The 13,736-nt window shown below is 40.8% G+C and overlaps 1 protein-coding gene across 1 annotated transcript; it reads right to left on the bottom strand.

Moving 5' to 3' along the window:
* Positions 1-1,367: 1,367 nt before the first annotated feature.
* Positions 1,368-9,138, bottom strand: RPP25L (ribonuclease P/MRP subunit p25 like). The gene is made up of 2 exons (XM_060761137.2): positions 9,057-9,138; positions 1,368-6,594 (listed from the first exon to the last, which is right to left on the bottom strand). Exon 2 carries the CDS (start codon positions 6,584-6,586, stop codon positions 6,029-6,031), a length of 558 nt encoding a protein of 185 aa, XP_060617120.2. The 5' UTR covers positions 6,587-6,594; positions 9,057-9,138; the 3' UTR covers positions 1,368-6,028.
* Positions 9,139-13,736: the final 4,598 nt, after the last annotated feature.

Here is a 13,736-nt window from a genome sequence, read left to right as displayed (position 1 = left end):
CCACTCTGGTTGTCATGGGGGTTCTGTGTGGGATGTTGACCCAATTCCATAGTTGGTGGGGTTCAGAATGCTCTTTGACTGTAGGTGAACTACAAATCCCAGCAACTACAACTCCCAAATGTCAAGATTCTATTTCCCCCCAAACTCCACCAGTGTTCACATTTGGGCATACTGAGTATTCGTGCCAAGTTTGGTCCAGATCCATCCTTGTTTGAGTCCACAGTGAACTCTGGATGTAGGTGAACTACAACTCCAAAACCAAAGGACACTGCCCACCAAACCCTTCCAGTAATTTCTGTTGGTCATGAGAGAACTGTGTGCCAAGTTTGGTTCAATTCCATCGTTGGTGGGGTTCAGAATGCTCCGTGATTGTAGGTGAACTATAAATCCCAGCAACTACAACTCCCAAATGTCAAGATTCTATTTTCCCCAAACTCCACCAGTGTTCACATTTGGGCATATTGAGTATTACTGTAGAGTTTGGTCCAGATCCATCATTGTTTGAGTCCACAGTGCTCTCTGGATGTAGGTGATCTACAACTCCCAAACTCAAGGTCAATGCTCACCAAACCCTTCTTGTGCTTTCTGTTGGTCATGGGAGTCCTGTTATGCTACGTTTGGTTCAATTCCATTGTTGGTGGAGTTCGGAATGCTCTTTGATTGTAGGTGAATTATAAATCCCAAGAACTACAACTCCCAAATTACACAATCAATTTTTTTGAGTGAAGGACATACATTGAGTTGTTAGGTGTCTTGTGTCCAAATTTGGTGTCATTTCGTCCAGTGGTTTTTGAGTTCTGTTAATCCCACAAACGAACATTACATTTTTATTTATATTGATTACTATTATTTTATTACATTTATTATTGTTGTTGTTATTACATTTATTATTTTACTCTATTATTGGCATTATTTACATTTGTATTATTTTATTCTATTACTATTTTACTACATTTATTTTACTCTATTTATTATTATTATTAGTATATTCATTATTTTACTTTATTATTGTTATTACATTTATTATTTTACTTTCTTTATTATTATTGGAAGGATACATAAGCACATTTACACTGAAAAAGGTTAGAATAATGGTTTAATCAAAGTTGGTCACTTTTATTTTAAATTACACTTTTATGTAAACATTGAAAAACATTTAACCTACTGTTTCCTCAATTAATATAATTTTATTGGTATCTATATTAATTTTGTGACGATGGCCACCAATTTGTGAAGAGTTGGTAAAGGAGCCACCAATTTGTAAGGGTTTACTAATTTGATAGCATAGCTAATAGCTAGTAATATTGATTTAGTCTTTCTTTTGTGTAGCGTGACTTAACTTGGAAAGGAATTGTAAGAGACAGAGCTTTAGGAAAAACAGTAACAAGTTTATTGAAATGTAGAAGGAGCGTGATGGTTTCAATGTTTCTTACTCTTAGAGGCACATATCTTCAAAGGTTACATTTATAGCGTTTCTTGAACAATTCTGGAAAGGATTCTTCCTTCCACTAAACAGGTTTCAAACTGTGTTTCTTTCCCTAATGGATTACTTCGGTTACAAGCTTATTCTTTCTTTGTGATGTTTCTGTTGCAATAGAGATTCTCACTGGGTTTCTCTCACCCTTTCTCTCATACACTAACTATTAATATAAATAGGTCAACTCGACTTATTTAAACTACTCAGGCTAAAAGCCAAAACTTTCCTAATTCTTACTACTATAGAGTCAGCTTTTCCCTATAGTTTTAAACTACAGATTACTTCCCTGGTTCTCACTACACAACAGAATCAGCCACTCCTGTAGTTCACTGACTACAGACTAACTGTTTTAAAATGGCTGCACTGCCAAGTGGCAGTTAGCTCCGCCCCTGTTTCCATGGTAACCCAGCTCAACATGAGCTGAGCTGGCTACCATCCCCCTTAGTTATGCAACTTTAAATACTTACCCTTTAAAACATCTATCTATAATTATACATAACTGCAAGTTAAAATTTACACTTCACCACAAATTTTGTATTACCAGTAGCTGCTGCATTTCCCACCCTCGACTTATACTCGAGTCAATAAGTTTTCCTATTTTTGGCAGGTAAAATTAGGTGCCTCGGTTTATATTCGGGTCGGCTTATACTCAAGTATATACGGTATTTGAAAAGATGTCATATTGAGGAGAAGGCGAGGCTTGTTTTCTGCTGCTCCAGACATTGGGATACAATGCAGCCCTGGATTCAAATGTCAGGAAAAGAAATCCCACCTAAACATTAGGAAGAACAGGAGCCCCGGTGGCACAGTGGGTTAAACCCCTGTGCTGGCAGGACTGAAGACCGACAGGTCACAGGTTCGAATCCGGGGAGAGGCGGATGAGCTCCCTCTATCAGCTCCAGCTCCTCATGTGGGGACATGAGAGAAGCCTCCCACAAGGATGATAAAAACATCAAATCACCCGGGTGTTCCCTTTGGCAACGTCCTTGCAGACGGCCAATTCTCTCACACCAGAAGCGACTTGCAGTTTCTCAAGTCGCTCCTGACACACACACACACATATATATAGGAAGAACTTCCTGACAGTCAGAGTTGTTTGACAGTGGAAAACGCCCAGTAAAGTTTCCTTCTCTGGAGGTTTTGAAACAGAGGCTATATATGCCAGGAGAGCCTGGATTGTACATTCCTACCTGGCAGAAGGGGGTGGACTGGATGGCCCCTTGGGTTCCTTCCCAAATCTGTGCTTCTATGAAATGTTCTCACAAATTACAGGATTTGATTCCAAGCTTAGCATTTGCCTCTGCTGTCTGATTATCAAATGCCAGACTTGGAAATGACCACATGGTCACAGTCAGACCTCCACAACTGCAGGTTTCAATTTTGTGATTTGTCACAGATTTGATTAAGGCGACTCTGCAGATATTAACTATAGGGCTGCATTTGGAGACCTAGAGATTCCAGGAGAGGCCACATCAATCAAATCCATGAAGAATGAAATCCACAAAAGTGAAACCCAGAAATGTGGGCTGACTGTACATTACTCACAGATATGATTAATATGTTCTCTTCAGGAATCTCTAGGTTCTCCAGGGTGACGTGACATTAAACCTCTGACAGAAGCTGACCACAGAGTTAACCTGTAGAGAAGTGCCTTCTCGTTAGCGGAAGTGGGTTTTAATTTGGTTTTCACAACTCCACAGGGGTTCTGCATCTCCTAACCTATACAAAGGTGCATACCAAATATATTATATTTTAGTAGCTGAACTGTTGGCATTAATATCAGTTTCTCCAAATATTTTTCAAAGGAAAGAAAAAATATGCTTGCAAACTAAATCCCCAGCACCAATGCAGAAGGCTCAACGGAGAATGAAACCCTTTTGAGCATCAAACCTCAAATCCCTCTGGGGAGAGAGGGTGGCTTATAAATATAATAATAATAATAATAATAATAATAATAATAATAATAATAGGGTTGTTGTAGGTTTTTCGGGCTATATGGCCATGTTCTAGAAGCATTCTCTCCTGACTCTTTGCCTGCATCTATGGCAAGCATGCTTCTAGAACATGGCCATATAGCCATATGTTGTGGCTCACTTTGAGCTTTCTGAGCTTGAGTTTCCTCAGGATGAGGAGGATGATGGGTTACAGATTTCTGAGCCTGTTCCTGTTATTGAGGCAGACAGTGCTGATTCTGAAGAAGAGACGGCATTTCTGTTCCCCAGGGAAAGGAATGTTGTTTTAGAGAAAGATAGTGAAACAGCTGCAGATGGAAGTCGGCCCCATCTGGGAGTTCAGGGCCTCTCGGTTCTCAGGATAATGAGGTATCCGGCCTTGAAGATGGAGATTTGATTAGGGAGGACCGTTTGCAATTAAGGGTTTGCCGAAGTGCGCGCCTTACCAACAAATGTGAAATTCGAGGTCAACGTAATCCTTTCATGTTGGGGAAACATATTTAACGATCTGATTGAAGTCTGTCCGTTGTCAGTGCAATGTTGCTTATACCCTGTTAACTTCTCTGAAATTACCTAGGCTTTTGGGAAAAGCTTCTAGCTCTTTGGGACTTTGGTTTTGCTCTTGATTTTTTGGGGACTTTGACATGCTGCCATGGATTCTTGTTTAACCAATGCTAAAGGAGTATACTTCATGTTATTTGCCTCTGGATCTTGGGAACTTTGTCTTTGCATTGAAGACTCTGTTTTGGCTATTGAACTTTTACAACTTTACTTCTATGTTTTTGATTTTGCTTTTTCTTCAATAAACTACAAAACCTACAGCCTTGGTGTGTGGTGATGTCTTGAGCAAGGTGAATCTATCCTGAGTTGCAACACCATGAAAGCCTTCGACAATACATTATTATTGTTGTTAATATTATTATTATGGCCTAGAGCAGAGAGGATCAAAGTGCCAGATAGTAGAACATCAACTAAAGATCAATACTTTTGACACAGTCAAATCATGCTGCATTAAGAGACTCAGATGAAGGCAAAGCAGGGACTGATGTATTCAGACACAGTAGAAAAGAAATACCAGGCAAACCAAGTAACATCTGTGCGTTGAAGACAAGTGAAAAGCTCAATAGCAAAAAATATACATTGCCCCTCCCATTATGGACAAATATATATATAACTAGCTGTATCACCACGCGTTGCTGTAGCCAACCTTCCCTCTCTCTTTCTCCCTTTCTTTCCCTCCTTCCTTCCCCCCTTTCCTTCCTTCACTTTTTTCTTTCCTTCTCTCCTTCCTTTCTTTTCCACCTCTTTCCTTCCTCCCCCTTTTACTTTCCCTCCCACTCTCTGCTTTCTTCTCTACCTCCTTCCTTCCTTCTCTTTCCCTCTTTCTCTCCTTCTTTCTTTCCTTCTTCCCTCCTTTTTCTTTCCATCCCACTTTCTCTTTCTTCCTTCTCTACCTCCTTCCTTCCTTCCCCTCTCTTTCTTTATTTCTTTCTCTCCTTCCTTCCCCCCTCTTTACTTCCTTCCCTTTTTTCTGTATAGTCATTTAGCTTTTCATCATTTAGCTTTTTGGTGTTTTAAGTCCTTTCCGCTCTTTTTTGGGGTGGGGTGGGGGAGGTTATGAGTGATGGTCAATCACTGGCCTGTTAGATGTCTTGTGTCCAAATTTGGTGTCAATGCATCCAGTGATTTTTGAGTTATGTTAATCCCACAAACGAACATTATATTTTTATTTATATAGATTTCAAATCCCACAATCAGTAGTTCTTACAAGATTCTGAGATAGTTAAGAGTCTTTTTAACTTATGAAAAGACAGATCCTTGGCACAATCACATAAGTAAAACCCAGCAAAACTGACAAGCACCTTCCTATCTTTATGCTAAATCAAGATTTGATTCTCCTTTCTTGAATGACCAGGAAGGTTTAAGTTTCTTATTTCAAGTACTGAGCTTCCCAGAAGCTGTAAGGAGTTAGCAAAAGTTTCATAGTAACAGCAAAACAATTCATGATTTGGGAGTGGGTGTCCAGTAAGTTGTCCCATAATATGGGAATCTGACCAAAATTGCAAAGTGCAAGACTCTTGCAACGGCAAGAAAACAACCAGATAACAGGAGGGGGAAAACTGACTCCATCAGCCATCCTTGTACGAGAGAGGGACATCTTCCCACTGAGGAATATCTTGCATTTCCTTTCCACGACTATTCCAAGTATCCCTTTCCTGAACAGACTTTATGTAATACAAAGAAGGCTTCCCCCATAAGGTAAAAACCCAAAGCTAGGAGGCTTTCCACTTCAATCCATCCAATACAACTTAGTGTTTACATTCAGACAGACCCTTCTATCCAATATATCTTCCATCTCTCACTGCTTCTAAACGTAAACTGAAAACTCTCTGTAAGGGAAAGGCTCAAAGCTAGAACACCTTCATGTTCAATCCATCCAATATGACTTGGTATTTGCGTTCAAACAGACACACCTGCCCTTTTCCCCCCACTCCCTCGATGTAACTTCCCACTCTCACTGTTTCCAACATTAAGGTGAAAGCTATCTGGCTTTTCTTGGTTCTGGAGACAATTCCTGGCACTCGGAAGCTCAGCTTCCTCAAGGCTTCTTGTAGGAGTCCTCCCGTCCGAGGGAGCGAGGATGCTTCCCAGTCCGGCCAGCCCCTCTCCCTCCTCCTCCCTGCTTCCTCTTGGCCTGGCCTTGAGATTCCGACTTGAGCGTCTCCAACCAGAAGGCATCGAAGGACCCCGGGGCTTGATACCCCGGCGCTTGAGTGTCCAGGGGGTCTTTGCTTAGCAGGACACAAATGGCAGGGATGTTCCGCTTCACCGTCAAAGGGTCGAGGCCAACCTCCGGAACGATGGGTTCCCAAATCTCCTCTATTTGCTTGAAGAACACTTTGGTGATCTGGTGGAGGTGCTTCATCCTCCGCTTCATGATCTCCACGCAGGTGATCGTCTTGCTAATCGCTTTGCCCACCCCGCTGAAGAGGACCTGCCTCATGGCCTCGGACTCCATCTTGCCGATGGCGTAACCCATCAGGTTCCGGATTTTGCTGCCATCCTTCACTTTCATCTCAATGATATCAGGGGGCAAGTTGGCGAAAGGAAGAGGAGAAGGCTTCTCCACCGTTTTGGATTTCTGATAGTTCTCCATGATCAACACTTGATATCAAGCAAAGAGAAGAAAAAGAAAACTTAAACATCTAATCAGAATGTTAGTGTCTAATGCTAGGACAAGCAATATGAATTTTGCATATATACATATTATTGTTGTTGTTGTTTATATATACCTCCCTTTATCTCTACCAAAGGAGACTCAAAGCGGCTTACATTAAAAGTATGAACACATAATTTAAAATATACAAATATTAAAACAGAATTAAACGTAACGGTACTAACAAAATTGCAGTTAAAATCCATTAAAACATATTTAAAGCTAAAAACCACAGCACCTCCTGACTTTCCACAAAGGAAAGAAAAAGCATAATAAATAAACATAATCATTGTCATAAACATAATAAACAATATATAAATATATATACACACAGAGATATTTATTTATTTGACTTGTATACCGCTACTCCCAATTTGGCTCGGAGCGGTTTACAGCAGTAGATTAAAACAATACAATTAACTTTAAAATACAATAAAAACAAGAACAGACATAGTCCCGAGTCATTCACATATACACACATACAATGTTTATTATGTTTTATGATGTTTCACACACACACACACACACACACACACATATGAAACATAATAAATCATAATAAAACATAATAAACTATATATATATATATATAGGTTTGGAACCTCCTTGGTAGGAAAAATAGTAATTAATAAACTGGCTTGGAATTTCCTTTATGGAAAGAAAAAGCATAATAAATAAACATAATCATTGTTATAAACATTACAATATATATATATATACACACACACACACACACAATGTTTATTATGTTTTATGATGTTTCACACACACACACACACATATATGAAACATCATAAAACATAATAAATCATCATAATAAAACATAATAAACAATATATATATATATATATATATATAGTGTTTATTATAGATAGATAGATAGATAGATAGATAGATAGATAGATAGAGGTTTGGACCCTCCTTTGTGGGAAAAATAATAATAAATAAACTGGCTTGGAATTTCCTTTGTGGAAAGAAAAAGCATAATAAACAAACATCATCATCGTCATAAAACATAATAAACAACATATATACACACACACACATATACACAATGTTTATTATGCTTTATGATGTTTCATATATATAGGTTTGGAGCTTCCTTTGTGGAAAATAATCATAATAAATAAATATAATCATCGTCATAAAACATAATAAACAACATATAAATATATATACACACACACAATGTTTATTATGTTTTATAATGTTTCATATATATATATATATATATATATATATAGGTTTGGCGCCTCCTTTGTGGAAAAAAACATAAACATGTTATTATTAATAAATTATTATTATATATTATATAGGTTTCATAGAATCATAGAATCAAAGAGTTGGAAGAGACCTCCTGGGCCATCCAGTCCAACCCCATTCTGCCAAGAAGCAGGAATATTGCATTCAAATCACCCCTGACAGATGGCCATCCAGCCTCTGCTTAAAAGCTTCCAAAGAAGGAGCCTCCACCACACTCCGGGGCAGAGAGTTCCACTGCTGAACGGCTCTCACAGTCAGGAAGTTCTTCCTCACGTTCAGATGGAATCTCCTTTCCTGTAATTTGAAGCCATTGTTCCATTGCGTCCCAGTCTCCAGGGAAGCAGAAAGGAAGCTTGCTCCCTCCTCCTCCCTGTGGCTTCTTCTGACATATTTATACATGGCGCTGACCATATCTCCTCTCAGCCTTCTCTTCTTCAAGCTAAACATGCTCAGCTCAGCTCCTTAAGCCGCTCCTCATAGGGTTTGTTCTCCAGACCCTTGATCTGCTCCCTGTGGCTTCCTCTCACATATTTATACATGGCCCTCATCATGTCTCCTCTCATCTTTCTCTTCTTCAAGCTAAACATGCTCAGCTCCTTAAGCCGCTCCTCATAGGGCTTCTTCTCCAGACCCTTGATCTGCTCCCTGCTCCCTGTGGCTTCCTCTCACATATTTATACATGGCCCTCATCATATCTCCTCTCAGCCTTCTCTTCTTCAGGCTAAACATGCCCAACTCCTTAAGCCGCTCCTCATAGGGCTTGTTCTGCAGACCCTTGATCATTTGAGTCGCCCTCCTCTGGGCACATTCCAGCTTAGAGTCAATATCTCTCTTGGAGCCTCCTTTGTGGAAAAACGCATAATATTATTAATAATATTATATTATTATATATTATATTATATGGTGGTGGAGGCTCCTTCTTTGGAGACTTTTAAACAGAGGCTGGACGGCCATCTGTCAGGGGTGATTTGAATGCAATATTCCTGCTTCTTGGCAGAATGGGGTTGGACTATGATTCTATGATTATATATAGACTTGAAGTCTCTTCTGTGGAAAGAAAAAACATACGGTAATAATAAACATAACAGTAATAATATAACAACAAGTTCTCTCGGTATGGTGTAGGCCCCACTCCGCTCCCGCTCACCTGCTGCCTGCCTGCTTTCCTGCTCAGAGGGCGCTCAGGGAAAAATGGCGCCTCTCCTGCTTCCTACAGAGCCGGCTGCTCTTCCGCGCATGCGCGTCACAGGCGCCTCCTTATGACGCAGAGGAGAAGCCAGGAAGAGAGGTTTCCCCGCGCAGAGCGAGGAGCGAAACCCCGCCCCCGCCTTCCCATTGGACGAACCGCCAAGCAAGACCACGCCCCTCGGTTGAAGGAGTACATTGCTCAGCCGGCCTCCAGGGGGCGTGTTGGGAAATTTAATTCAAAATCCTAATTCTAAATTTCAGATGATTTCTGTTGGATTTTATAAGACACTAGCTATACCTGCCATGCCTTGCTATGGCCAACCTTCCCTCCCTCTTTCTCTCCTCCTTTCTTTCTCTCCTTCCTTTCATCCCTCTTTTTCTTTCCCTTCTTCTTTCTTCCTTCTCTAGCTGTTTCTTTCCTCGCTTCCTTTGCTCTTTGGTTCCATCCTTCTCTCTTTCCTTCCTTCCCTTCCCCTTTCTCTCTTTTATTCCTTCTCTCCTTCCTCCCCTCTTTCATTTTTTTATTTCATTCTCTCTTTCTCTCCTTCCTTCCTTCTTTCTCTTCTTCCCTCCTTCTTTCTCTCCTTCCTTCCTTCCTTCCTTCTTTCTCTCTTTTATTCCTTCTCTCCTTCCTTCCCTCTTTCACTTTTTTATTTCATTCCCTCCTTCTCTCCTTTCTTCCTTCTTTCTCTCCTTCCCTCCTTCTTTCCCTCTTTCTCTCCCTTCCTTCCTTCTCTACCTTTCTTTCTTTCCTTCTCCCCTTCCCTCCTTTCCCTCTTTTTTCTCCCTCCTTCTCTCCTTCCTTCCTTCTCTGCCCTTCTTTCTTTCCTTCTTTATCTCCTCTCTTCCTTCCCTCCTTCTCTCCTTCCTTCCTTCTCTGCCCTTCTTTCTTTCCTTCTTTATCTCCTCTCTTCCTTCTTTCCCTCCTTCTCTTCTTCCTTCCTTCTTTCCTTCCTTCTCTCCTTCTTCTTTCTCTCTCTCCTTCCTTTCTTCTCTACCCTTCCTTCTTTCCTTCCTTCTCTCCTTCCCTTTTTCTCTCCCTCCTTCCTTCTCTACCCTTCCTTCTTTCCTTCTTTATCTCCTTCCTCCCTTCTTTCCCTCCTTCTCTTCTTCCTTCCTTCTCTACCCTTCCTTCTTTCCTTCCTTCTCTCCTTCCCTCTTTCTCTCCCTCCTTCCTTCTCTACCCTTCTTTCTTTCCTTCTTTATCTCCTCCCTTTTCTCCTTCCTTCTCTCCTTCCCTTTCTCTCCCTCCCTCCCTCCTTCCTTCCCTACTCTTCCTTCTTTCCTTATCTCCTCCCTTCCTTCTTTCCCTCCTCTCCTTCCTTCCTTCTCTACCCTATCTTCTTTCCTTCCTTCTCTCCTTCCCTCTTTCTCTCCCTCCTTCCTTCTCTACCCTTCTTTCTTTCCTTCTTTATCTCCTCCCTTCTCTCCTCCCTTCTCTCCTTCCCTTTCTCTCCCTCCCTCCCTCCTTCCTTCCCTACTCTTCCTTCTTTCCTTATCTCCTCCCTTCCTTCTTTCCCTCCTCTCCTTCCTTCCTTCCCTACCCTTCCTTCTTTCCTTCCTTCTCTCCTTCCTCTCTCTCCTTCCTTCCTTCTCTACCCTTCCTTCTTTCCTTCCTTCTCTCCTTCACTTCCTCCTTTCCCTCCTTCTCTCCTTCCTTCCTTCTCTACCCTTCCTTCTTTCCCTCCTTCTCTCCTTCCTTCCTTCGCTACCCTTCCTTCTCTCCTTCCCTCTTTCTCTCCCTCCTTCTCTCCTTCATTTCTTCTCTATCCTTTTTTTCCTTCCTTACTTCTCCCCTCCCCTCCTTCTTTCTCTCCTTCCTTCCTTCTCTACTCTTCCTTCTTTCCTTCCTTCTCTCCTTCCCTTTTTCTTTCCCTCATTCCTTCTCTACCCTTCTTTCTTTCCTTCGTTGTCTCCTCCCCTCCTCCTTTCCTTCCGTCTCTCCCTTCTGCTCTCCTCCTTTCCTCCTTTCTGTGTATGTGTTTTGTGTGTGTATATGCATATATGTGTGTTTGTGTGTGTGTATATATGGTTTTGTGTGTGCGTTATATTTTTTGTTTTTGTTTTTTGGCTTTTAAAGTCCCTTCTGCTGTGTTTTTCAGTGTTTTTATGAGTGAAGGACATAAACTGGGTTGTTAGGTGTCTTGTGTCCAAATTTGGCAATTCGTCCAGTGATTTTTGAGTTATGTTAATCCCACAAACGAACATTACATTTTTATTTATATAGAATATATTATTTATATTACATCTCTTAGTGCTGTGTTAATTATTAATGTAAAACAAACGAGTAATTACAAATTATTATGATTCAAATAGATTTTATAATTATACTACTTATAATTGTTTATTTTACATTATTTCCATTAGATTTTATCATGTATTATATTATATAATGGAACGGTACCGTATTGTTTATATTTATATCACATCTTTTCTGTTTATATTATTTCTTTTGCAATTATATTAAGTTTTGAGGCTTTTCTTGTGCATTTTTTCCTTATGCATTCAGACTCATTACTTCTTTTAGATTTTATAACTAGATGAATTATAATTAAGTGTTTATTTTATATTATTTCAACTATATTTTATAATGCACTAGCCGTCCCCTGCCACGCGTTTCTGTGTCCCACATGAGGGTTCTGTGTGGGAGGTTTGGCCCAATTCTATCGTTGGTGGTGTTCAGAATGCTCTGTGATTGTAGGTGAACTATAAATCCCAGCAACTACGACTCCCAAATGTCAAGATTCTATTTTCCTCAAACTCCACCAGTGTTCACATTTCGGCATGTTGAGTATTCGTGTAGAGTTTGGTCCAGATCCATCATTGCTTGAGTTTACAGTGATCTCTGGATGTAGGTGAACTACAACTCCAAAACCAAAGGACACTGCCCACCAAACCCTTCCAGTATTTTCTGGTGGTCATGGGAGAACTGTGTCCCAAGTTTGGTTCAATTCCATCGTTGGTGATGTTCAGAATGCTCTTTGATTGTAGGTGAACTATAAATCCCAGCAACTACAACTCCCAAATGACAAAATCATGTTTTTGAGTGAAGAACATACATTGGGTTGTTAGGTGTATTGTGTCCAAATTTGGTATCAATTCGTCCATTATATTTTTATTTATTTAGATTATTTATATCTATGTTTGTTTACATTACATTATTTATTTTAGCATTATTATGTCTATATTACGTATTTGGACATTATATTAAGTCTTGGGACTTTGCTTTTGCATTTTTCCTTATGCGTTCATACTCATTTTCATCACTATGATACGTCATCTTGTTGATGGGAAGCTTCCCAACAGAGTGGAAATCATCTCTCGGACAGCTATTCAACCTCAGCCAACTGAAAGCCAAAACCAAGGTTACAACATGTGTTATAGAACTCCAGTATGCTGATGACAACGTTGTCTGTGCGCATTCAGAAGAAGACCTACAAGCCACTCTCAACACCTTCGCAGAAGCATACGAGAAGCTCGGTCTGTCATTGAACATCGAGAAAACCAATGTGCTGTTTCAACAAAAGGCACCAGCCAATTCCTCTCCAATGCCAGATATACAGGGGCTGGATTGCCATCTGTCGGGAGGGCTTTGATGGTGCTTTTCCAGCATCATCATTAATAATAGCAACAACAATAATAATAATACTTTGCTGCCTCCTGAACATGGTGAAACACTGGAAAATGTTGATCATTTCTGCTCCCTTGGCTGCCACCTCTCCACCCAAGTCAACATTGACACTGAAATACAACACCGCCTGAGCTCTGCGAGTGCAGCTATTTTCTGAATGAAGCAGAGAGTGGATTGTTGTAGGTTTTTCCAGGCTATATGGCCATGTTCTAGAGGCATTTCTCCTGACGTTTCGCCTGCATCTATGGCAAGCATCCTCAGAGGTAGTGAGGTCTGTTGGAACTAGGAAAAAGGGTTTATATATCTGTGGAATGACCAGGGTGGGGCAAAGGACTCTTGTCTGCTGGAGCTAGGTGTGAATGTTTCAACTGACCACCTTGATTAGCATTCAATTGCCTGGCAGTGCCTGGAACCATCTTTTGTTGAGAGGTGATTAGATGTCCTTGTTTGTTTCCTCCCTGTTGTTGTGCTGTTCTAATTTTAGAGGTTTTTAATACTGGTAGTCAGATTTTGTTCAGAGAGTGTTCTGAAGCAGAGAGTGTTTGAGGACCGGGACATCCATAGGGAGACCAAGGTGCTTCTTTATAAAGCTATTGTCCTCCCAACCCTGCTATACGCCTGCGAAACCTGGACTGTCTACAGACGTCACATGCAACTCCATCAGTGCTGCCTCCAGAAAATCCTGCAAATCTCTTGGGAAGACAAGCGGACAAATGTCAGCATGCTGGAAGAAGCAAAGATCACCAGCATTGAAGCCATGGTCCTCCGCCATCAACTCCAGTGGACCGGCCACATTGTCCAGATGCCTGACCACCGTCTCCCAAAGCAGTTGCTCTACTTCGAACTCAAGAACAGAAAACGGAATGTTGGAAAAGAGATTGAAAGATGGGCTCAAAGACAACCTTAAAAAATTTCTTCTGGCACAGACACTGAGAACTGGGAAGCCCTTGCCCTTGAGTGCTGCAGCTGGAGGTCAGCTGTGACCAGCAGTGCTGCAGAATTTGAACA

Source organism: Anolis sagrei, chromosome 2, assembly GCF_037176765.1.
Source record: "Anolis sagrei isolate rAnoSag1 chromosome 2, rAnoSag1.mat, whole genome shotgun sequence".
Lineage (NCBI taxonomy): Eukaryota > Metazoa > Chordata > Lepidosauria > Squamata > Dactyloidae > Anolis > Anolis sagrei.
Note: the sequence above shows the minus strand (reverse complement) of the source record. Positions and strands in the feature narration are given on the sequence as shown.

Coding starts and splice junctions, on each gene's coding strand:
- RPP25L (XM_060761137.2), bottom strand. CDS start 6,586: ATGGAGAACTATCAGAAATCCAAAACGGTGGAGAAGCCTTCTCCTCTT.